Source organism: Lithobates pipiens, unplaced genomic scaffold, assembly GCF_037356315.1.
Source record: "Lithobates pipiens isolate NorthernLeopardFrog02 unplaced genomic scaffold, aLitPip1_a1.2 Scaffold_13, whole genome shotgun sequence".
NCBI lineage: Eukaryota > Metazoa > Chordata > Amphibia > Anura > Ranidae > Lithobates > Lithobates pipiens.
In genome coordinates this window covers 28,253,407-28,279,215 of record NW_027507718.1, presented here as the reverse complement: position 1 = coordinate 28,279,215, position 25,809 = coordinate 28,253,407, and the positions used below count along the sequence as shown (strand labels likewise).

Here is a 25,809-nt window from a genome sequence, read left to right as displayed (position 1 = left end):
TAAAGGAATTTTTCAAAAGTGTGTTTGTCTTATTTAACAATTTTTTACACTTTCTTTGTGAAATGGTAGGGGTACTTTTGTACCCCCTTACCATTTCAAACAGGGGTTGGCCGGGATCTGGGGTTCCCCTTGTTAAAGGGGCTTCCAGATTCTGATAAGCCCCCCGCCCGCAGACCTCCACAACCACCTGCCACGGTTGTGGGGATGAGGCCCTTGTCCTCATCAACATGGGGACAAGGTGCTTTGAGGGGTCACAGACCCCCAAAGCATCCTCCCAATGTTGAGGGCATGTGGCCTGGTATGGTTCAGGAGGGAGGGGGGGCCGCTCTTTCGTCCCCCCCTCTTTTCCTGCGGCCTGTCAGGTTGCGTGCTCAGATAAAGGGTCTGGTATGGATTTTTAGGGGGTCCCCACGTCAATTTTTTTTTAAATTTGACGCGGGGTTCCCCTTAATATCCATACCAGACCTGAAGAGTCTGGTTATGGATATTTAGGGGGAACCCCACGTCAAATTTTTTCTTAAATTTGAGGCAGGGTTCCCCTTAATATCCATACCAGACCTGAAAGGCCTGGTAATTGAATTTGGGGGACCCCCACGCTTTTTTTTTTTTTTTTTATCAATGACTTTCAATGAGTGTTCTCTGTATTACGGGAGCCGACAATTCATAATAGCTGCGAGTGATTTTAAAGGACTTTTTTTCCTGCATAAATGACACTTTGTGCAGGGACAGTTCTAAGCACCAGAAACATGAGCCCCTTCACAGGCATACTATAGACACCCCCCCCCCCCCCCCCCTACGAAATTTAAAGGAATATTACACTTTTATTGTTTCACTTTAATCATTATTAAAATCACTGCTCCCGAAAAAACGTCCGTTTTTAAAAAAAAAATTTGCATTGATACATGTCCCCTGGGGCAGGACCCGGGTCCCCAAACACTTTTTAGGACAGTAACTTGCAGAATCTTTTCTCTCTGTCAAATCTTTTTTCTCTGTCGAATATTTTCTCTATACAATCTTGGACTAATAGAGGTAAGGCTAGGCACATTCGACCACAGGTTCTATAGACAGATTGTTATTGTCAGAGTCACGTCGAATCTCCTATTCTATATCGAACTGTTGTAACAATGAAAACGAAAATAAAGCATTTATTTATGTCGGATCTTTCGTTTTTCGGATTCTGTGCTTTCGTTATCGTTTGTCAAAACGAAAACGAAAATAGCTGAAATTCGGACGAAAATGCATTCGGACGAAAACGAATGCACATGTCTACTGGTTAATATGTGACCTGATGATAAAAAATTACTTCACTTATTGGATTTATTCAATCATATGAAAGCCTTAAATTTTAAACATTGTGACTTGCTATACTGTGAGATATTTATGGAAGTGGGTACTTTTTGTTTGTTTTTTTTAAATATAAGTCAGCGTGACCCACTTTAGTGAAGAAGATATGATAAGATATGATACAGCAAATCTAATAAAACCTATTCATTCATATTTTTTTTATCTTTTAAATGTTGTTTTCTTTAGTCTGGCTATATATTACCTCAATGCTATATCAAAGGCCTACAAGAGAGCTAACATTGAGATGAAGAAGAAAATGCAGACGGTAAGTTGTTATAGTACTGTTGTTATGATTCAGAATCATTGTCACTGTTTACGATTTAGAAATGGCTTTATATACCGTATATACTCGAGTATAAGCCGAGATTTTCAGCCTCTTTTTTGAGGCTGAAAGTGCCCCCCTCGGCTTATACTCGAGTCATCGCTGTCTGCCCGCTCGATCAGCGTGTCGAGCAGACAGACAGCGGCCATTCTATGATTCAAAAGCCGCGCCTCCGGCTCCGCCTTCGCCTGTGATAGGCGGAACACTGAATTTCCCAGCAGCCTGTGTTCCGCCTATCACGGGCATCGTCTCATCCTCGTACTACGGACGAGGATGATACGACGTCCGTGATAGGCGGAACACAGGCTGCTGGGAAATTCAGTGTTCCGCCTATCACAGGCGAAGGAGGAGGCGCGGCTTTTGAATTTTACAATGGCCGCCGACGAAGAGGGCACGGGACGGAGGCAAGGCAAGGCACGGCACGGGACGGGACGGGACGGGACGGGACGAAGGCAAGGCACGACACGGGACGGAGGCTCGGGACAAAGGCTCGGGACACAGGTAGGCTGGACACACACACACACACACACACACACACACACACACCTGTACTGCCCACTAAACATGATGGGATTTTTGTCGTGGCTATGACGCAAAGTGGCTGCTGGATGGTCTTCTCTGTGTGGGTGGCCAGCGGGAATAAATCTGCGACTCAACTATTCCCTTTTCCCTGCCAAAGTGAATGGGTCCTCAGCCCTGGTTCACACTATATTGCCATGCAGCTAACACTGCAAACCCTATTCATTTCCGCACTGCGTTTTGCGATCTGCTGCGGGTGTAGGTGCAGGTAGGCTGGACACACACACACACACACACACACACACACACACACACGGATGGAGACACACACACACGGATGGATGGATGGATGGAGACACACACACACACAGGGATGGATGGATACACACACACACAGGGATGGATGGATGGATGGAGACACACACACACAGGGATGGATGGATGGATGGATGGAGACACACACACACAGGGATGGATGGATGGATGGATGGAGACACACACACACAGGGATGGATGGATGGATGGACACACACACACACAGGGATGGATGGACGGACACACAGGGATGGACGGACACACAGGGATGGACGGACACACAGGGATGGACGGACACACACACAGGGATGGACAGGCATGTCTCACCCTCGGCTTATACACGAGTCAATAAGTTTGCCAGTTTTTTTGGGGGTAAATTGGGGGCCTCGGCTTATATTCGGGTCGGCCTATACTCGAGTATATACGGTACTATATATAACATATTGTGACTCACTCGCACACATTTAGAAAAAGCGAGTAATGCCGCGTACACACGTAGCAGACTATCTGGCGGACTTAGTCTGGCGGACTTTCCGCCGGACTTAGTCTGGCGGACTTTCCGAATTAGCTACCTGCCCACACACGGTTCTTTTGCGGCGGACTAATACGGCGTACCATGTCAGCCGGACTATCTTCCATACTTTTGAAATGAACGGACTCATCCACACACGTGGAGGAAAGTCTGCTCATTTTGAGCGCATCTCCAGGTAGCCGGGACCAGCGAAGGAGGCGTCGCTGTCTCTGTCACCTGGTATGGACTTAAAGGGGAATCCCTACGCAGAAAAATCGGCGTGGGGGTCCCCCCCCCAGGTCCATATCAGACCTTTATCCGAGCACGCTACCCGGCCGGCCAGGAAAGGGGTGGGGACGAGCGAGCCCCCCCCCCCTGAGCCGTACCAGGCCGCATGCCCTCAACATGGGGGGTGCCTTGGGCACGCGGGGGTGCCCTCAACAAGGGGGACGGCGCGGCATGTTGATGAGGACAAGGGCCTCTTCCCGACAACCCTGGCCATTGGTTGTCGGGGTCTGCGGGTGGGGGGCTTATCGGAATCCGTGAGCCCCCTTTAATAAGGGGGGTCCCGGATCCCGGCCCCCCACCCTATGTGAATGAGCATGGGGTACAATTTACCCCTACCCATTCACCTGTGAAAAAATGTAAAAAAAAAACACAACACACAAGGGTTAAAATAGTTTATTGCACAGCTCCGGGGGTCTTCTTCCGTCTTCGGGGGTCTTCTCACCAGACTCCTCCGCTATCTTCTGCTCTTTTGCTAGCTCTTTCACTAGCAGAGGAGCCGGCTTTCTTCTTCACCGCCGCCCTCTTCTTCCGACTTCGGGGGTCTTGTTCCCCTCTTTGGGGGTCTTGTCCCCCTCTTCGGTTCTTCTTGCTGGGCCACCGCGCCTTCTTCTAGCTCTTTTACAAGCGGTGGCCCGGTCTTCTGTCGCCGCTGTCGCTGTCGCCGTCTCTGTCTTCTGTTCTTCTGGAGATGTTGCCTCATCGCTGTCTCCAGCCACAATGGCAGGGATGCAGCATGTGGCGACTTATATAGGGACATCACTGGATGATGTCCCCGCCCATTATGATGTCACAGTTCCAGAGGATGCTGGGACTGTGACATCATAATGGGCGGGGACATCATCCGATGATGTCACTATATAAGTCGCCGCACACCGCGTCCCTGCCCTTGTGAACAGAGACAGGGAGATGGCAAAACCAGCAATTGGGTAGTGTAATTTGTGCTGGAGGCACACAACACCCAGTAACTGCAGATGCCTATATGATAGAATACCAGCAATAAAGGGTAGATGCAGGTGTATACTGTGCTGTGCTGGAGGCACACAACACCCACTACCTCCTGCAGATGGCTCTATTTGAGAACAGCAATAAAGGGTAGATACAGGTGTATACTGCGCTGGAGGCACACAACACCCACTAACTCCTGCAGATGGCTATATTAGAGAAAACCAGCAATAAAGGGTAGATACAGGTGTATATTGTGCTGTGCTGGAGGCACACAACACCCACTAACTCCTGCAGATGCCTTTATTATAGAACACCAGCAATTAAAGGGTAGATACAGGTGTATACTGTGCTGGAGGCACAAAACACCCACTAACTCCTGCAGGTGGCTGTATTAAAGAACACCAGCAATAAAAGGTAGATACAGGAGTATATTGTGCTGTGCTGGAGGCACAGAACACCCACTAACTCCTGCAGATGGCTGTATTAGAGAACACCAGCAATAAAGGGTAGATACAGGTGTATATTGTGCTGTGCTGGAGGCTGCACCATCATGTTAATTTGATTTGTTTGCCATGGATTAATGTGAATAACCTTTCTAGAAATCTATGGTCACGGATATTTTATAACATCAGCATTGTAATAGCAATACAAACAACAGTTATATTTGACAATCCAATAGATGCTTACTTGAAAAATCTCCCTTCATGTTGTGAGTGTTGCCTGCCTGCTGGCCATCTATTACCTCAACTTCCTGGATTCCTAACTTACTTTGCAGCCTTTCTCCTGCCATTACTTTCTCACCTGTTAGTGTATACACACTGAAGAGATTAAATGCATTGTTCATAGATATTTACAAATCTTTCATGGATTTAAGAGAATATCTGGATATGGGAGTTGAGGTGATGGTAGAAGAGCACCCACTATTGGTGATATGTTATCACCTAATCTGTTTCTGTCAGGAGCATGTTATGCTTTTGCCCCTCATTCCAGGATCCTGGTTTTGGTCGTGCTTGTGATATTGTTATTGTCACACGTGATCCAAGCTCTCTGTTTGTCTGTCCTGCTCTGCTGTTTGGATTCTTTTGTTTATGACCTCAGATCGGATATTGACTACTCTCTGAAATCTTCAATACAAAGAAAGAGACAGAGCGCACCGGTCCCTAGTGCAACACAGTTTAATGGATAGAAATAAGGAGTAATAAAACACTCACATTGTGTTTTTACAACAAAAGCATCTGTGTTAAGCAATAGTACCGCTCTGGCCCGCAGGGCTACATGCAGGATCCAGGGCAAACAGTGATGGATAGTCCCAGTGGGAAGATGTACAAGCTGCACATGAGCCGCGCGCTCACAGCGGAGATCCTTCGATAGTAAGGGAACACAGCCTGACTACACAGACACCTGATGCGCGACCTGGAACAGCTGATGAGAGATTCTAAGGGTTGCTATGACAATGCATTTCAGAGGGCGTGGCCTCCTTGTTCAGGTCTCAGAACTCTGCCTTCCTTTTGACTACGGATTGACCCTGACTTTTCTGAACCTTGCCTGCCTTGTACCTAGACTGCCATTGAAACATTCTGCTTGTCTGCCAACTCCAAGTACCTATTTGCTTTGCTCAGCTTATGTCTGCCCTGGCCAGGTGGCCAGGCACTATAGCATTGTGTATAAGTCCTGGGGCCAACCAAGTAGGTCTGCTTTCCTTATGGGAAAGGGGGCTACTATAGGTGAGGAACACAGAAGATAGCTATAGTGTCTGACCACCTGCGTTAGAGGGTAAGCATGACAATTTTTCTTTAATAATAATATGGGCACATGAATGAACTTGACAGGTATATACAGATGTGGACACAGTCTTTGTTCAAATTGTGCCTATTTAAGCAATTCACATATTGTCAAGTCATATCAGGGCAAAATAAATACAAAATTGTATAACATTTTGCAAATTATCATAGTGGAGACTTGTCCTCCTTTAAAATACAAGTAATAGAGTGTAGACCAACCCATTAGGGGAGGCGATCACTTCCCTAGCTTGAGTAAAAGGGGGATTTATTATATGTACAAGATGGACACTAGGTTCCTCAAAGCAATGAATTTGAAGTGGAATTAACCCACTTTTTTTTTTTGCTTAAATGTCTTTCCCCTTGAGAACTATTCTGGTCTTTACTGCTCTGTCCCTTAGTCTGTCTTTGTCATTGTCGTTATTTTAATTTTCATTCATTCTCATTTTTTACTTTTTAGGTTTGCTCCAGTTTCTCTGTTTCTGGTTCTATTCCTCCCCTCTACTTTTTAACTTTTCCCCTTTATTTTATCCAGGAAGGCAATGTAAATTTGACAGCTAGCTCAGTATCACACAGTGCAGTGAACTCCCATAGCAATGTGGGGGTGAGTGAAGATCCTGCCCTACAAGTTGTTCAACCTACCCACAGCACATGAGCCAAGGCAAAGGCCTCTACTACATCTGCATCAGTCTGAACCTACATAGAATATGTGATTTGATCATATTTGTTTGAAGTTCAGCTGAAGTATATTGGACAGTTTACCACTTTTCCACATTGAGCAAAAGACTACCTCTGCCATAGTTATTTAGCAAAGGGTCCTATTCATTTTCCAGTTGTCTAGCCATCTTTTACTTTCTGAAATACTAATGCCCAAGCCTAGGATGGATCTCTTGAACACTCATTCCTTTCATATGCCTATTTTATTGGCCCATTTGACACATTTTGAGAATTTCAGAAAAAAAGTTATCTAATTACTAAGAATCATTGTTTTAATATAATTTTTTTGTTACTCAGCCAGTTTTTTAATACATTTATTTATTTTTTTGAATTTTATAAAGAAAAGGGATGAGGAAAAAAGCAGACGGAACAATACAGCATCAACCAACGAATTAATGAAAGATATAGAAGACCTTCTGCCTCCTAGTGTAAGATTTGGTATCAAAAAAGAAAGAGAAGACAAAGGTAAAGTTTATTGGCAGTTCAATAATGATACCCATTTCTCTCAACCATCCCAGATTCCATGGGGCCGTCCCAGGATTTCAACAAAATCCTGGTGTCCCACAGATCCAGGCAAGTGTCCTCCATTGAGTGTCATGGGGGCAGCTTCTGCACGTACCCTACAGTGTCTGAACAAAGTGCACCACTGCCTTGTGGATCAGAAGGCAGATACCTTCACTAGCTATCAGCAGCTGGGCCTAGGCATTACTTTGGGTGACACAGCTGCTCTGGTGGATGGTTTACCAAGTCAGTGCTCATTGTTTGAATTACCAGCAAAAGTGGCTGATTGTGTACAGGAAGAGGGAAATGTGTAGGAGGGAAATGTGTGTAGAGCTTGAAATGTATGCAGGGGAAAAGGAGGACAGCATGTACAAGAAGGGGAGGCAATGTGTATAGAGAAGACAGCATGTACAGGGAGGGGGCAGTGTGTGCAGGGGGAAAGGGAGGCAATGTGTACAAGGTGGCAATGTGTACAGAAGGCGGTGTGTATATGAAGGGGGCAGTGTGTTCAGGGAAAGGAAGGCAGTTTGTGCAAGGAAAATGGGAGGTTATTTGTGCTTGTAAGGGAGAAAGATGCAGAGTGGGAAAATGTTCAGGAGAAAAGGATGGCAATGTGTACAGGAAGGGGGCAGTTTGAACAGTCAGTGAATTACATTTTGGCAAAGTTCCAAGTGATGTTTATTTGTTGTTTCAAATCAAACTCTATTAAAACCCAACTCTGGGCAAAAACATTTTTTCCCATGCAGTTGGGCTGTGCCCTTACTGCACAGGTCAACAGTTCGTTTTGTCTAGGGGTAAGGAGAAAGCTTATAATCACCCAATCTTTCATTCCATTGGAAAAAGGCACTCCCCCACGGTCCATGGTCCTGGTCTATGGAGCCTATTCTGGGCTTGAAGACATCAGGTACAGTCTGCAATTCAAGATCACTGGAGTGTAGGGGTGTCGGATTGGTCTTGTGCTGGGAGGATTGGAGGATTAGATATTGCGTAATTTTTTATGGGCAATTTGTCAGGGCAATGCCTGGTGTTAGTGCTTCAATCATCCCAGCATCATGATTGATATGGTGTCAGGATGATTGAAGCGCATTATTTCTATTATTACATTGTAAAATTAAATAGTTCAACTCACCATAATGCAGAATCAGTGGGAGCCCTGAGCATGTCACTTGCCACTCGCCTGCAACCAGATGCAGCTTGTAACTTTCCATGTCGCCTGCCACCAGATGCGGATTGTCACTTGCCACATCGCCTGCCACCAGATGCAGATTGTCACTTAGCACGTCGCCTGCCACCGGATGTGGATTGTCACTTGCCACGTCGCCTGCCACCAGATGTGGATTGTCACTTGCCACGTCGCCTGCCTCCAGATGTGGCTTGTCACTTGCCATGTTGCCTGCTACCAGATGCAGCTTGTCAATTGCCACGTTGCCGGCCACCAGATGTGGATTGTCATGTCAGCTGCCAACAGATATGAATTGTCCCTTGCCACGTTGCCTGTCACCAGATGCAGTTTGTCACTTGTGATCTTGCCTGCCACCAGATATGGATTGTTACTTGCCACGTCGCCTCCCACCAGATACAGGTTGTCACTTGCCACATTGCCTACCAGTGCCACCAGATGTGGATTGTCACTTGCCACGCTACCTGCCAGTGCCAACAGATGTGGATTGTCACTTGCTGCATCACCTGCCATTGCCACCAGATGTAGATTGTCACTGCACTGGTGGCAGCACTGGTCCATTTAGCACAGAGGCAGGCGTCTGTGCATTGGTCAGTTATAAGTGAGGGCAGGAGAGCGGTGATGTGGGGTGGGCGGTGAGAGATGATGTTATCTCTATGCTCCCTGCTGCACATCCGACAATGAAGAGGCCTGTGCTGTGAGGGCAGAAGAGCGGTGATGCTGAGCGGCGGAGAGAGATGATGTCATCTCTGCATGCCCTCCCGCTCACTTTTCTCATTTTTCCACCCACTTCGTTCATCCACCCGGCCGCCTCTCTTTCTCATGCTGCCCGCCCACCTTGCTCTCTCATGCCGCTTGCCCGACTGGCTCTCTCAAGCCACCCACCCACCTGACTTTCCCATGGCACCCGCCCCCAGCTGCAGAGAGGTCGCGGCCCATTGGTTGGGGACACCTGCTATAGAGGACTCATATTGTTAATAACTTCTGTCCATTTTTAGGGCTAATAGGCAAGACGAGTGAAATAATACAATGGGGAACATGTACTAATGCCAAAAACTGTTTGGAGAGGGTTCTTTTCAAAATGAAAAATAGAATGAATTCTTTAAAGTACCAGTTTAACCACTTCAATACTGGGCACTTACGTTGTCACATTTTGAATGACAATTGTGCGGTAATGCAACACTGTACCCAAACTACATTTTTATCATTTTCTTCCCACAAATAGAGCTTTATTTGGTGCTATTTGATCACCACTGGGGGTTTTATTTTTTGCTAAACAAACTAAAAAAGACCAACATTTTTGGAAAAAAAAACTGATGGGCACTGATGGGCACTAATAGCTGGCACTAATGGGCACTGATAGATGGCGTTGGATAGGCAGCACTGTTGAGGAGCTACTGACAGGCATTACTGAGTGGCATCTGAAGGGTACTGTCAAGCATTACTGATGGGGTACTGATTGGTACTTTTATGGGCAATGAATGTCACATTTATGAGCATTGATTGGAACTTTGATAGGCACTGACAGGCGTTACTTATGGGGCACAGGTTGGCAGCTGATGGGCAGTGATTGGCAGCTGATGGGCACCTCTGATGGGGGCTGCACTGATAATCAGTGTGCTGATTATCAGAGCAGACCCCCCCCCCCGACAGAGATCGGCTCTCCCTGTCAGTACGAACTGAGAAAAGCCGTTTACCGCCACCTCCTGATTGGTCACAGCTAATCATGTGAAGAATCATGTAAGAAGCCTCTGTCAGAGGTTCCATCAGAGACTGACACACAGCACCTCTGATCACTGCGCTGTGGGCCCCCCGGCTTGTTATCCTAATCACGGTCAGGATAACAGAACCACTTTGCTGATGTCATATTGCTATATACCGGGTGGCAAGTGGTTAAAGAATACCTTAAAGCAGTAATAAACTCCATAAAAAAATAGGCAGTGGGCAGTTTAGGTCGAATACTAGCACATTATGACAGACTTACCTGAAAATGAAGCCCTCCAGTGGCACGCTTTCCTCGCTGAAGGTGCTTCCATCTTCACCCGGTCTTCCTCACGGGTTTGTGGGCTTTGGCGATGACATCACTCCCACACATGCATGTGGGAGTCACTATGGCACAGCTCTGAAGGAACGGGTATGCTGTTCCTTCAGAGCGCATGTGCCGGTGATGTCACTGGCTACATCTAAAGTAAATATCTCCTAAACGATGCAGATATTTATTGTAATGGAAAGGGAAGAAAAAGTGTTGGGCGTTGAACCTCCAGACATGTATAATATTACAACAGGATATAAAAGTATATCATTTATTGAACATAGAAAATTGAGAAAATACATACATATATAGGGAGGAGGAAAACCTACACTCCTATATCAAAGAACAATGATAAATGTACAACAATATTGCTACATGAAGGCAATCAATAGCAATCTGCTTCTTCAAGGCTTGGTTGCTTCTTGATTTGCTCAAAATCTGTTTACAGACAGAAATACACATATAAACAAATCTGTACATAATCCAAAAACGAAATACATGTGGCACTCCAAAGAAAGGGGGAGAAAAAAAATAAAATAATTATAATTGAAAATGTATATTTAAATACCTAATGACCGTCTGAGGCAACCCGAATTAAGGGGAGAATGAAAAGAAAAACACACGCATAGGTAGAGTCCACATAACATGGAGAGCGTTCCTAAGTTATTGTGGTAATTGCTTAAAGGATAAATCCAAATAAACAAGGAAGATCAATCTGCAAACATATATAAACCTAATAAGGTGACATACAGTGCCTTGAAAAAGTGTTCACCCCCCTTGGCTTTTTACCTATTTTGTTACATTACAGCCCTTAGTTCAATGTTTTTTTTAAAATCTGAATTATATGTGATGGATCAGGACACAATAGTTTAAGTTGGTGAAGTGAAATTAGAAAAATAAATACATAAAACAATTTTTCAGAAATTAAAAACTGATAATTTGCATGTGCATATGTATTCACCCCCTTTGTTATGAAGCCCATAAAAAGCTCTGGTGCAACCTATAATCTTCAGAAGTCACATAATTAGTGAAATGATGTCCATCTATGTGCATCTAATGCCGCGTACACACGTAGCCAACTATCCAGCGGACTTAGTCTGGCGGACTTCCCGCCGTTTTTTCCGAACGAGCTACTTGCCCACACACGGCACTTTTTCAGCGGACTAATACGGCGTACTAAGTCCGCCGGACTATCCACCGTACTTTTGAACGGACTCGCCCACACACGCGGAGGAAAGTCTGCTCATTTTGAGCGTGTCTCCAGGTAGCCAGGGCCAGTGAAGGAGGTGTCACTGGCCCCGTCACCTGGTATGGACTTAAAGGGGAACCCCTATGCCAAAAAATCGGCGTGGGAGTCCCCCCCAGGTCCATATCAGACCCTTATCCGAGAATGCTACCCGGCCGGCCAGCGAGCGCCCCCCCCCCCCCCCCCCGAGCCGTACCAGGCTGCGTGTCCTCAACATGGGGGGGTGCCTTGGGAAAGGCCCCCCCACCCCAAAGCACCCTGTCCCCATGTTGATGAGGACAAGGGCCTCTTCCCAACAGACCTGGCCGTTGGTTGTCGGGGTCTGCGGGCGGGGGGCTTATCGGAATCTGGGAGCCCCCTTTAATAAGCGGGCTCCCGGATACCGGCCCCCCATCCTATGTGAAAGAGTATGGGGTACAATGTACCCCTACCCATTCACCTGTGAAAAAAAGTAAAAAAAAAAACACAACACGCAAGGGTTAAAATAGTTTATTGCACAGCTCCGGGGGTCTTCTGTCCGTCTTCGGGGGTCTTCTTGCCGAACTCCTCCGTTATCTTCTGCTAGCTCTTTTGCTAGCGGAGGAGCCCGGCTTTCTTCTTCGCCGCCACCCTCTTCTTCCGACTTCGAGGGTCTTGCCCCCCTCTTCAGTTCTTCTTGCTGGGCCACCGTGCCTTCTTCTAGCTCTCTTACAGGCGGTGGCCCGGTCTTCTGTTGCCGCTGTCACTGTCTTCTGTTCTTCTCTTCAGATGTTGCCTTGTCGCTGCCTCCACTCACAATGGCAGGGACGCGGCGTGCGGCGACTTATATAGGGACATCAACGGATGATGTCCCCACCCATTATGATGTCACAGTCCCAGCATCCTCAAAATGAGCGGACTTTTCTCCGGGCGGGAAAAGTCCATTCATTTCAAAAGTACGGCGGACTGGCACACACGCGGCCGGATTGTCCGCCGAAATGCGAGTCCGACAGGCAGATTGGAGTGCAAAACTACTTTCTAAGTTCACCGGACTTTTGGGTAAAAAAAGTCAGCCGGAGCCTACACACAGGGGGATTGTCCGGCGGACTTGAGTCCGCCAGACTTTTCCACCGGATTGTTTGATCGTGTGTACGAGGCATAAGTGTCACATGATCTGTCATTACATATACACACCTTTTTGAAAGGCCTCAGAGGCTGTAACACCTAAGCAAGAGGCACCACTAACCAACCACTGCCATGAAGACCAATGAACTCTCCAAACAAGTAAGGGATAATGTTGTTGAGAAGTACAAGTCAGGGTTAGGTTATAAAAAAATATCCAAATCTTTGATGATCCCTAGAAGCATCATCAAATCTATCATAACCAAATGGAAAGAACATGGCACAACAGAAAACCTGCCAAGAGACGGCTGCAAACCAAAACTCGGACCGGGCAAGGAGAGCATTAATCAAAGAGGCAGCACAGAGACCTAAGGTAACCTTGGTGGAGCTGCAGAGTTCCACAGCAGAGACTGGAGTATCTGTACATAGGATGACAATAAGCCGTACGCTCCATAGAGTTCGGCTTTATGGCAGAGTGGCCAGAAGAAAGCCATTACTTTGAGCAAAAAACAAAATAGCACGTTTTGAGTTTGCGAAAAGGCATGTGGGAGACTCCCAAAATGAATGGGGGAAGGTGCTCTGGTCTGACGAGACAAAAATTTTACTTTTTGGCCATCAAAGAAAACCTTATGTCTGGTGCAACCCCAATACATCATCTCATCACCCAAAGAACACCATCCCCACAGTGAAACATGGTGGTGGCAACATCATGCTGTGGGGATGTGTTTCAGCATTTGGGACTGGGAAACTGGTCAGAGTTGAGGGAAAGATGGTGGTAAATACAGAGATATTCTTGGCAAAATCTGTACCACTCTGTGTGAGATTTGAGGCTAGGATGGAGGTTCACCTTCCAGCGGGACAATGACCCAAACACACTGCTAAAGCAACACTTGAGTGGTTTAAGGGGAAACGTGTAAATGTGTTGGAATGGCCTAGTCAAAGCCCAGACCTCAATCCAATCCAGAAAATCTGTGGTGAGACTTAAAGATTGCTGTTCACAAGCGCAAACCATCCAACTTGAAGGAGCTGGAGCAGTTTTGCAAGGAGGAATGGGCAAAAATTCTAGTGGTAAGATGTGGCAAGCTCATAGAGTCTTATCGGAAAGTAAATAGTGTAGCGCTAAATCTCAAAAATGTGATGTATAAAGAAGAAAAAGAGCGTGCACCCAAACACCCCTAAATATATTGCAATACAGATACATATATATATATATATATATATATATATATATATATATATATATATAGCAACAAATATGTGATAAATGTCTACAATAAAAATCAATTAAAGTTCTTATAATCCGTGTGAAGAAAGTGATCAATTTTCTTTTTAACCGCTAAAGGACCGCCTCACGCCGATGTACGTCAACAGAATGGCACGGCTGGGCACAATCATGTACCTGTATGTTCCCTTTAAGTGCCCAGCCGCGGGTCGTGAGCGCGCCGCCAGCTGGGCACTTGTAAAAGAGATTGGGGGGACCCTAACCTAAAGGATGATACATCAATTTGGAATTTGCTAGTAGCAGGACAGTTTTAATGAGCAAAACTGGGCCAAAAAGTACTAGGGAAACAGGGCTCAGGCACGTATTACTACAAGAATTAAGAAACCACAGACAGTAAGGCAGTGTAAAACTGGCCAGTGACAAGACCATTTTAAACATGAGAGAAGAATAGGTGTAACCACTCTGCCTAAATAGTATTTATTTATTTTTTAAACAAAAGGCATTTCCAAGAGCAACAAGCAAGTGCTGTGCTTTGAACACTCCAAACTTAAATAAAAACCTTATCAATATATAATTAAAGTTAATATACCTCCTCCCCAAAATAGTACTGCCTGAAACAGAACCTCTCTTTTGTAAGGAAAGCATTGGAACAAAAAAAGTAAATTTTGCATAAGGGAGGGAACAAAAAACTAAAAATGTCCATTGCCTTCAAAGCTAAAATTGCCACAAGCTGAAATTATTACACAATTTAAGATTCTAAAAGTCAGAGTTGTTGGGGGTGTGGCCGGAATGGAGGTGTGTGAGTGTGAGCGAGAGTAGGACGGGAATGCCTGGGCTCTCCACCCATACCGCCTTCCGCCTCCCTTGATTGGGAAAAGTATGCCGCGTGTGTAACCAGCCTTTTCGCTACCTAAACGCCGCTGCCCCAGCTTTCCATCGAGTCTCACAGGATCTGGGGCGATTACGGCAGCTATTGCTTACGGCTCCGGAGACAGCCGAAGGTACCCGAAGGAGTCCCCGCTGTTGCCTCGGGCTGTCGCGAGACTCCGAAACCGCCCGAGGACAAGTCGGAAGAGGGCTGGCTCGAGCCGACAGGGGATCCTGACGAGCGTGGCTGCTCTTACCACGCTGCACAAGGAAAACGCTCGTGCAAGCCCCTACAGTATAATATGGCTCGAGTGATGAACCTTATGCCTGCATAAATTTATGACAGCCTTGGACAGGACCAGCGGAGCGTCTGGACACAGAATAGCCTGGTGCACCAGCCCAGGCGAACGGTAACCCAGGGGGGTGAGGTGGAGGTGGGGGAGCACAGATATTGCTAAATATTTAAGTGCAGGAAAACTATTCTGTACCCCCTGCCTTGGTGAAACGTTCTTTTTTTTTTTTCTTTTTTATTTTTTTTTTCTCACCCCCCCTTAGGGGCCGATATATTGGAGCCTCAAGTTAAAGACGCTTAACTACATTGCCCAGACTGCCGTACTGACTGCAGAGCTGCCGCTGCATATCCTGGTTTATTACTATATATTTTTACATTTTTTACACTGACGGTCCTGCCAATACTACATCGATATTACAATGCTTAGTAAAAGAGCCACAAAGGATGTATTATATGGGGAGGGGAACCATAAAACAAGAGCAGCCAAGGAGAAACTAAATCAAGCCTCCGCGGCAGCAAAACTTGAAAGATTTGCCCATGCGACCTCCCCCGGCAGGAAAGGCCACCACTCTCTAGCAGGGCAAACAAAATCGCAGGGTTCGACTGGAGATAGGAGAAGTACTAGCTACTCGGCTTCTAACCCTGTTACTCCAGCAATATCAAAAATGAACTTCACTCTATGAGCCAACTGTTGAGCAATACTGTCGGTAGAACGACCGCACTCGAGGGAAGACTAAGTACGGTGGAGGATGAGCTCTTTCCCCTACAACGAAAAATAATAGGACTTGAGAAACAAATTACTATACAGGCGTCGAAATTAGACGATATGGACAATAGAAATAGCAGGAACAATGTGCGTTTAATCGGTCTGCCAGAGGGAAGCAAGGGCCCTAACCGTATTACTTTTTTGGAGAACTGGTTTAAGGAGCTATTGGAAGACACCCCTTTCTCACCCTTTTTTTCCATCGAAAGGGCCCACAGAGTCCCCCCTGGATCTCGGCCAACAGGGGAACGCTGCAGGCCACTGATCTTGAAATTCGTCAACTATAACGATCGAATGACTTTAATGCGAAGGATTCGAGAATTAGGGGACATTTTCTATAAAGGGACTAGAGTATCATTCTATCCAGATTTTTCATTTAACTTGCAGAAACAGAGAGCTGATTTTATCCCCATAAAACGCACCTTGCAAAAACATAAGATAACCTATGCATTGCTGTACCCTGCTCGCCTGCGAGTGTCTGCCCTGGGTTCAACCTTGTTTTTTAATTCTCCCATGGAAGCCGCAAATTGGCTGGAGGAGCAGAAAGGGACTTTGTAGAATTATTTAGTAGTGTTTTGCCCTTGGGGAGGGCCTTTAGGGGGGGGCGAAGAGGGGGGGGGTTGCGGAGGGGGGTTTCCCCTTTTTCTTTTTTTTTTCTCTTGTCTCTTACCTTTTTTTCTCCTTTTTTTTTTTGGAACTATGGCTAGAAATATTGAGCACTTGAATTCAGGTTGGGGCGTGTTGTGCCATTGATAGTACTTAGTGTGGGGAGGGAGGGGAAAGGGTATGTAGACGTCATTATGACTGCCTATGTCTCCTAGGGACGCAATGATTGGGTTCCCTGGGGAGCCTTTCCCCTTCCCCCCTTTTTCTTTCTTTTCCCCTTACATTTTTTAGAAAGTTTGAACTCACAAATAGTTGCTAGTTAATTGACAATGTATGCCATGCCACATATGAGCACTTACTATGAGATAGGGAGATTATAGCATGACACAATAACGTTATATACGCTTTTCTTTTTTTTTTGGAAAAAAGGGGAAGGAAAAAAAAATGAATTATTAGATAGTCTAAATCCACAAATAGCGAAGTTAATTGATAATGTATGTTACTCCAGACACGAGCATTTATTATGGGATAGGGGGAGAGGGGGACTTTAGTATGACATGACCACGGTATAAAAGTAATACATTTTATTTAATTTTTTGTTATAAACTCACGTATGAGGTGGGGGATAAATAGGCAGGCCAGGTAGGTGGGGGTTAAATAGACAGGATAGGCAGGTGTGAATACCTGGCCCAGAATGATAGATACGAAATAAGAGGTTACACTGCATGATCTAAATATAAGTTGTTAGGGATGGGTTTCTGATTGACAGCGTCCCCCCTCCCCCCCAAATACCTTTTTTTTTTTTTTTTGCTGTTGTTGTGGTTGTTCCTATTTTCCCCTCCTTTTGATCGAGGGGGGATTAATTGAAGCCATAAAAGGCTGCGACATCTAGATATTGATCCCAGACCTTGGGAGGCTGGGCTGGCGGGGGGAGGGGGGAGTGGAGAGCTTGGGTATTTTGAAGTATGTGGGCCACAATAGAGACCCCTAGGGGATGCCCAGATGGGCAGGGGTGGGTGGGTGCGCAAGGGGGATGGGGGGAAGTTTCAACTTCGAACACACACTGTGGGTATGGGAGGAATGGTGGACGCAAGGGTGTGTGGGGGAGGTGGGGCGGGGAGGCCCATCGAGGGAGGATGGGTTTCCCTTCTCCCCCTCCTCCTATCCCCAGCCGATTTAGCAACCATCAATGTCTATGAGCAGAGTGTGTATCATCTCATGGAACATGAGGGGCTTGGGAGATTTAAAGAAGAGAGCTGCGGTTATGTTGGAAACCAAGAGGGGAGGCCCTGGCTTGCTCTTCTTTCAGGAGACGCACTTAACCCCTAGTACAGCCCTGCAGCTAAACAACCGGAAATTCCAGGCATACTACCATTCCTTCCATACATCATATTCAAGGGGAGTGAGTGTTTTTGTTAGGAGGGGTACGGACTTCCTATGCAAGGAGTCCTCTATTGATGAGGAGGGGAGATTTGTTTTCCTATATGGTTTGATTGGCAGGCAATATTATATTTTAGCCAATATTTATATACCCCCCCTTTCAAATTGGAGGTTATGTATAAATTACTGGCGTTTAGCCTGGACAAACCAGGAGTCCCGTGGATAGTACTAGGCGATTTTAACGAAACACTAGATAGAAGCCTAGATAGATTCCCTAACTCTGATGGGGCCAGAACAGGGCGACTGCAGGGATTTTTATCAGAAATAGGACTGAGTGATCTATGGCGAATGCGATATCCTCATGAGAGGCAGTATTCCTGCTTCTCCAGTACTCACTATACCCTATCAAGAATTGATATGGTTCTCGGGAACAAGGAGGCGTCAGGGTTGGTGCAGGAGATAGAATACGGTGCAAGGGGGATCTCAGATCATTCCCCCCTGTCCATTACTGTGAGTACGGGAGATAGAACTGGCCCAGGGGAGTGGAGGATAAACCCCGGTTGGCTGGAGTTAATTGGTAGCTCAAGCCCTCTTTTGGATAAGATCAGGGAATTTCTCCAAATCAATAAGGATACAGCTATACCCGGAATAGTTTGGGACTCCCTAAAAGCCTATATCAGAGGCATACTAATACAGCAAATTGCAATAATCAAGAAGAAAACTCGAGAACAGGAGATGGTAATAAGAAACAACGTTACTAAGGCAGAGAGAGCATATATAGAAGCCCCATCACCCAGTAGGCAGAAGGTATGGCTGGATAGTCAACAAGTTTATAAAATGGCACTCTTAAAAAAAGCAGAGAATAGGCATATATTTCAAAGCCAACATTATTTTGGCGAAGGGGAGAGGGTGGGTCGAACTCTCTCCCTATTGGTCCAAACTAACAGCTTCTCTACAATAGCCCAGGTGATTAAGTCGCCAAATGGCGATCTCGTTTCCAGCCCCCCTGCGATCATGAAGGTATTGCATGATTATTATAACAACCTATATAAATCAGCTATACGAGATCATGGCAGCCTAGCTACTGATTTCTTACATCAAACAACAATTCCATCACTATCAGAACAGGATAAAATGAGTCTCGAACTACCACTTATGCTGGGGGAGCTAAAAAATGCAGCGGCTGAAATGTCCAACTATACATCTCCAGGCCCAGATGGGTTTCCTCTAGAAATCTATAAGCGCTATGGTGAAGTGCTATTGCCGGAACTCTTGGAGACATTGAACCATGCATTGGAGGTGGGTGAACTTCCCGCCTCGATGCTGGAGGCCAACATCACCCTAATACTCAAGGAGGGGAAGGATAAACAGGAGGTTTCATCATATCGGCCAATATCCTTGTTGTGTACCGACATTAAAATACTAGCCAAGGCCCTAGCGACCCGCCTAAATAAACACATTCATAAACTAATACATCCAGACCAGTCGGGTTTTATTTTGGGTGGGGCAACTAGCACTAACATCAGAAGAGTTTTTCTTAATATTCAAACACCCAGGGATAATGACGGGCCGGGAGCTATTCTAGCCTTAGACGCTACTCAGGCTTTTGATAGCCTGGAATGGGGCTACCTGTGGGGAGTGTTGGAGAGGTTTGGCTTCGGCCCTCTATTCACCCAATGGATAAAACTACTTTATAATAAGCCCAGGGCAAAAATTAAGCTGGGAACTGAATTCTCTGAAGTGTTCCAGCTGGAGAGGGGAACAAGACAGGGGTGCCCGTTGTCTCCCCTTTTGTTCGTGTTGGCCATGGAACCCCTGGCTATCCTGGCAAGATCATGCCTGGACATCCAGGGATTCCAACGCGGAGTAGTGGAAGACAAAATCGCCTTATTCGCAGACGATGTTTTGTTTTTTATTGGAGACATGAACTCTACACTAAATAGGGTTGTGCAGATGATGGAGTTTGGGCAACAATCTGGTCTGGTGATCAACTGGAGCAAATCAGCTCTACTGCCATTGACTAGACCCGGGGACCAACTGCCACCTATAATCGCAGGTTTAGAGGTGGTACCCAGGTTGAAGTATTTGGGTGTTTGGATCTCTGGGGAAGTAAATCAGTATGTCAATGAAAATTTAGCACCATTATTGATGAAATTAAAACAGAAAGTCGATAGTTGGTGTGGCCTTCCTCTATCCGTGGCGGGGCGCTGCAATTTAATTAAAATGGTCTGGTAGCCACAAATATTATACATTTTACACAACTCTCCTACCTGGATCAACCAGAAGTGGTTCAAAAAAATGGAATCGCTCTTCCGGGATTTAATCTGGAAGAAGAGGCATGCTCGGATTGGGCTGCAGACGATGCAGCTTCCCGTCGCGGGGGGAGGAGAGGCCATACCCCATTTGAGATCATACTTCTTGGCTGCCCAACTCCAGCATTTAGCTGGGGCTGGGCTCCAAGAGGGAGGGTCCCCAAACCATAAATTGATGACAGCTGGGGCACCCCATAAGTCACTGGCTGAAGTCCTGGAGGCCAATTCATTTTCTCATAGATGCCCTACCAACGCACTAATGAGGAAGGTGTGGCAGATAGTAAAGCAGTCCATGGGTTATGTGGGAGTGACCGTTTACACCCCTCTATGGTATAATGGAAACCTAGCTGAATTAAATAATATAGATAGATCTCTAGAATGGGAAAGGCAAGGGATTAACAAGCTGGTGCAACTATATGAAGGGAATGTTATGAAATCCTTTGCAGACCTTAGACAGGAATTTGGTATCTCCAACAAGTCATTTTACAAATATCTACAGCTGAGACATGGAATTCAAGCCCAATATGGGTCACTCGCGATTGAGAGGACTGAAATCCCCTTGCTCCAGGGACTTATGGACCGAAGGCAAGCAAAAGGCCAGATTTCTAGGCTATATATAAAGATTAGGGAAAGGATCCTGAAGGGAGAGGGCCCTGACAAGAGTAGGAGGGGGTGGATAGGGGATGTGGGGCCGATAACCCAGGAACAATGGGATAAGATCCTCGAACAGGGGAGCTTGGTATCTATATCTCCATCACAGCGAGTGTCTCATCTGCTCCTTATATATAGGGCATATTACACCCCCCATAAGATGTGGAAAATGGGTAGAAAACCTGGAGACGACTGCCCCAGATGCGGGGCATCGGGGGATCTTTATCATATGGTATGGAAATGCCCAAAACTGTATAGGTATTGGATAGGAATTGTACACAGAATAAATAGGATTTTTAAGACCGCCCTGAAACCAGAGGCCAGGACTTGTTTACTGGGGATTTTGGAGGAGGGTAGAATCTCCCCTCCAACTAAGATGTCCGTATTAAGGTGTTTGTACCAGGCTAGACGGCTGATAGCAATAAATTGGCAAGCTAAAAATCCCCCTGTACTTGAACATTGGGTTAATGCAATTAACTACACAATTTGGTGTGAAAGAGCAATGTTTATAAAACAACACAATTAAAAAACATTCGGGGCACTATGGAAACCTTGGCTGATCGACATGGGCTACCCCCTGGACGAGTCTGCCGAGGGGCGACCCTAGTATCGACCTGGCTGGCTTAGGGCAGGGGGCCCTTCTTGCCCCCCCCCCCGTGGGCCTCCTTAAGGGGGTGCCCTCGGGGGGGATGGGGGGGCCTCTTGTCTGCTTCTTGTTCCGCCTTTCTTTTTTTCTTTTTCCTCTCTGTATCGACCGGCGCCCTTCATCCTCCAACCAGCCAACCATGATTGGGGAGGCTGGTACCAGCAGTGTGTGTTCGAAGAGGGGGGGTGGGTTGGGTGGGTGGGCAGGGGAAAAATTGTAAGGCGAGCCTGTGGCAACTTGTGGGTTGTGCACAGTTTCGCCTTTGTATTTCTTATGTATGAAATGAATATTCTTGTGAACTGTGAAAATCATTGTTATTTTGTGTTTACATTTTTTTTTAATAAAGAAGAATTAGTACAAAAAAAAGATTCTAAAAGTAGGACAAATGTTCTAAACAATGACTGTTCACCTGCCACTATTGCCAGCGATTACTGGCCAGGAATTGCTCTGTACTGCATAACAGGAGCGGCTGTCAAAATGCAGATAGTCTGCAAGTGTAATTGAGTATCATAGTCTAACAATGTATTTTTACACTAAACTTACTATTTCATTAATACAGTGTGTAGATAAAAGTTATGGCCATATGACATTGGTTAAAGAAACCTTAAAAGTTTAGAAAAAAAGTTTTATTTTAAATAAAGTGTATTCCTATTTAATCAGCCTTTATTAACCTTTAGTTAACCTAACCAGAATGCATTAGACTAACTGATGGGAAATCCAGCCTCAGATATGACAAATTACTGACTGCAATAATGCTAAATCAAATTAAACTGGTGCTGTATAATCAGAACAGCATAAACCATGAAGAATTGTGAACAGCAATAAATGATGTCCTACAGTGACTCTTTGTATTAATTAATCAAAATTTTCCCAGAGTGCACTCTGAAATTATACCACTGGATGTTGGTATATGTACTGTATATGTTTCCTGAGTAGGGTACCCCTGGGGGATAGTTGTAAAGTACGTGGCTACAACAACCAAAACAACCCAAAAATCCAACTGCCAAAAAACAAGGGCTTGATTGACAGTGCTCAAACTCTCCCTGGTTAAATGAAAATGCAATACACTCAATACAAAGTAACAAGAATAGAACAATCGTACAATGTGCAAATGCAAACCAAACCAATGAGCCAGTGGCCTTGAAACTAGAAAAGAAGCTTGCTAACAACAGAATCGGTGCGGCTGTCAACAAGGAGGAGGGGCTTCACCAACATTATGCTAAATGTTGGGAATGTTTTAAAGCCCATCCCTGGGCAAGGAAAACGTTTTCCCATGCAGTGAGGGTGTGCTCCCACTGCACAGGTTAACTGCTAATTTTTGTCTAGGGAAGAGGAGAAAGGAGATATACTTACCTAATTCTCCAGTCCTCCCACAACAAGACCAGTCCGGCACCTCGGCACTCCAGCGGTTTTGAGTTGTGGACTGTTCCTGATGTCTTTAAGCCCAGAGGAGGCTTCATAGACTAGAGACAGTAAACCACTGGACCATGTGGGAGTGCCATTTTCCAATGGAATGAAGGATTGGATGAGTATAAGCTTTCTCCCTTCCCCTAGACAAAATGAACTGTGGGAAAGCTTTTTTTTGCCCATAGTTGGGCTCTAATAGAATTTAATTTTAAAAAACAAATAAACATCACCTGGGACTTTTCCAAAATTAAGTTCACTGACTGTTCCAACTACCGCCTTCCTGCACACACTGTCATCCTTTTCCCCTGAACATATTTCTCCCCTTACATGCATCCTTCTCCCTTCCAAGCACATGTTGTCTCCCCTTTCCCTTATAGACACTGCCTTCCTTTACCTGAACACACTGCCCCCCTCCATATACACACTACCCTCTGTACACATTGCCCCCTTCCTGTACACATTGCCACCCTGTACACATTGCCTCCCTTTCCCCCTGCACACACTGCCCCCTCCCTGTACACAGTATCCCCCTTCTTGTACACACTGCCACCCTGGACACATTGCCTCCCTTTCCCTCTGCACACACTGCCCCCTCCCTCTACACAGCATCCCCCTTCCTGTACACACTGCCACTCTGTACACATTGCCTCCCTTTCCCCCTGCACACACTGCCCCCTCCCTGTACACAGCATCCCCCTTCCTGTACACACTGCCACTCTGTACACATTGCCTCCCTTTCCCCCTGCACACACTGCTCCCTCCCTGTACACAGTATCCCCCTCACTGTACACACTGTCCTTCTTTTCCCATGTACACTGCACACATTTCAAGCCCTACACACATTTCCCTCCTACACATTGCCCTTTTTAATATTTCCACTATGGGCCTGTTTATTCAGCAATTATGTAAGTAATAATACAAGTAATTTACTCTGGAGTCATGGTCTGTGTTTGTGTCCCTGTGCCCGCTCTCCTCCTTTCTCCTTCTTTGCTACAGAGCAGTGTAGCTGTTGGCTCTTCACATCTGTCTGCTCTCCTTCGCCTGCCCAGAGCTGGATGCAGCGGCGGTGGTAACTGGGAAACTAGGTGTCTCCTTCCAGGGGACCATGGGAGAAGTAGTGTGAGAGGGAGGCAGCACTCTAAAGAGATGTGGCCAGAATGGATCATGGGATATGTAGTCTCCAAGGAGCGCTGAGCAATGGGGATGAATGGGCTGTAAACTACTATTCCCACTATCCCCTGCACCAGAGGAACAGAAGAGGGAAGACTTTTCCCAGGCTTATAGCTATGAGGACTGAGCCACAGAAAGGTCTTCACTGCACTGGGACCAGAGCTGAAGAGACTTGTTGTCATGTGAGTGCCTACGCCACAGAGAACAGAGCCTTGAGATGACCCCATTGTGAGGACCGAGCCACTTGAAAAAAACAGACCGCCAAGCAATCCAGGCCGGAACTGATGAGTACCACTGTCCACAGTTAGTGCCAGTAGAGACTGCTCCTTACTTAGCAGCCCAACAGTCATCCATTGTGTGTAGATTTAAAGAGACAGCAACAAGTGCATCATCATACAGATGGGACCCAATGGTAGCTGGCTTAAATTTTTAAATCAGGCACCAGGTACTTTACAACCAAGCAAAGGGGGAGAGACAGCACACACTCAATAGTGTTTATAGTGTTTAGTGTTTATTAAAAACAATAGTAGTATACTCACAAGGGTGAACACAGGAAACACGTGGTCAAAGGGGGGAGAGGGAGAGCACTCCAACTGCATCAAGTCAAGCCCCACAGTCAGGATGAGTGGATGGATCAGTTGCAGCTCACAGAGTCTGGACCACTGTGTAAACGACCTGCAGATGGAGATGGCACTGCCTTTCTGGCTTCCACAGCCCTGCTTGGCTTCCTCACTCCCATTGACAGCTTTGAATATGTCAAGGACATGGCCGTCACAGGACTGGCAATGTTGCCCATATCCAACAGAGCATCCATGTGTGTGCAGGAGTGTGTGCCATGGATCGGCGCATGAGCAATATGACACACGCGCGGCCCCTTTTTAAACCAGCCAATAAAGACAGAACATTACTGGATTATCTCAGCTTCTCTGTGCTCCTTGTGATTCTGTATCCTGATCTGTTGACTACCTGTTACTGACCTGGCTTGCCTTGACCTTTCACTCTGGACTTTGCCTCTGTTCCCGTCTCCTGTGTATAACCCCAGCTTGGTTCTTCTACTCTGCTATTCCCATCTCCTGTGTATGTCTTCGGCTTGCCCCTGTTAACACTTTCTGGACTGATTTACCCTGTATGACCTTTGGCCTGGCTCCTGGCTTCTCTCCTTAACAAGCACCACAAGTACAGCTGTTGCTAACAGCCTGCTACAGTCATCCCTCGGTGATCAGCTCATCTGACTACAAGCAAGCACTTGGCAAACCGAGCTTCTTTGAGCACCGTGCTTCCTGTTCACAACTCCAGGGGCTTGCTGTGCTTACCCGTGTAGTGGCCATAACCCTTTGTAGGGCGGCCTTGACTTATTGGGCTTACCGATTACCTCCGCTTGGCTTGTTCTTCCACGTTTAGGGGTTCCCAGGGTTGATACCCAACAACTTGGATGCTGACACCTATAAAGTCCTTTTGAAAAGTTTTATTTTGCAGGGGTAACATCCAATAGCACTGTCTCATATAGCAACAGAGGGCAAGGGTGAAGAGCTCAGGCACCTTGAACTGCAGACATAACCAAGTCTCTAATACCACCCAGAGAGTAGCCACTCGCAGCTGGTTACCTCACGGCTGAACAGATCTCTAGCCAAAGACCATGGCAATCAGCACATTGATCGGGAAATTGTCAAAACCTCTGAACGCGTACAAGTTAGAACTGAAAGTGGTCAGGAACC

At 46.1% G+C, this 25,809-nt stretch overlaps 1 protein-coding gene across 1 annotated transcript in view; it reads left to right on the top strand.

Moving 5' to 3' along the window:
* LOC143975838 (transmembrane channel-like protein 2-A) overlaps window positions 1–25,809 on the top strand; it is a 152,826-nt gene that overhangs the window by 120,002 nt on the left and 7,015 nt on the right. Inside the window, exons 17-18 of the mRNA XM_077478402.1 lie at window positions 1,531–1,609; window positions 7,081–7,204. Of these exons, the coding sequence (XP_077334528.1) occupies window positions 1,531–1,609; window positions 7,081–7,204 (203 nt within the window). The remainder of the gene's footprint in view (window positions 1–1,530; window positions 1,610–7,080; window positions 7,205–25,809) is intronic.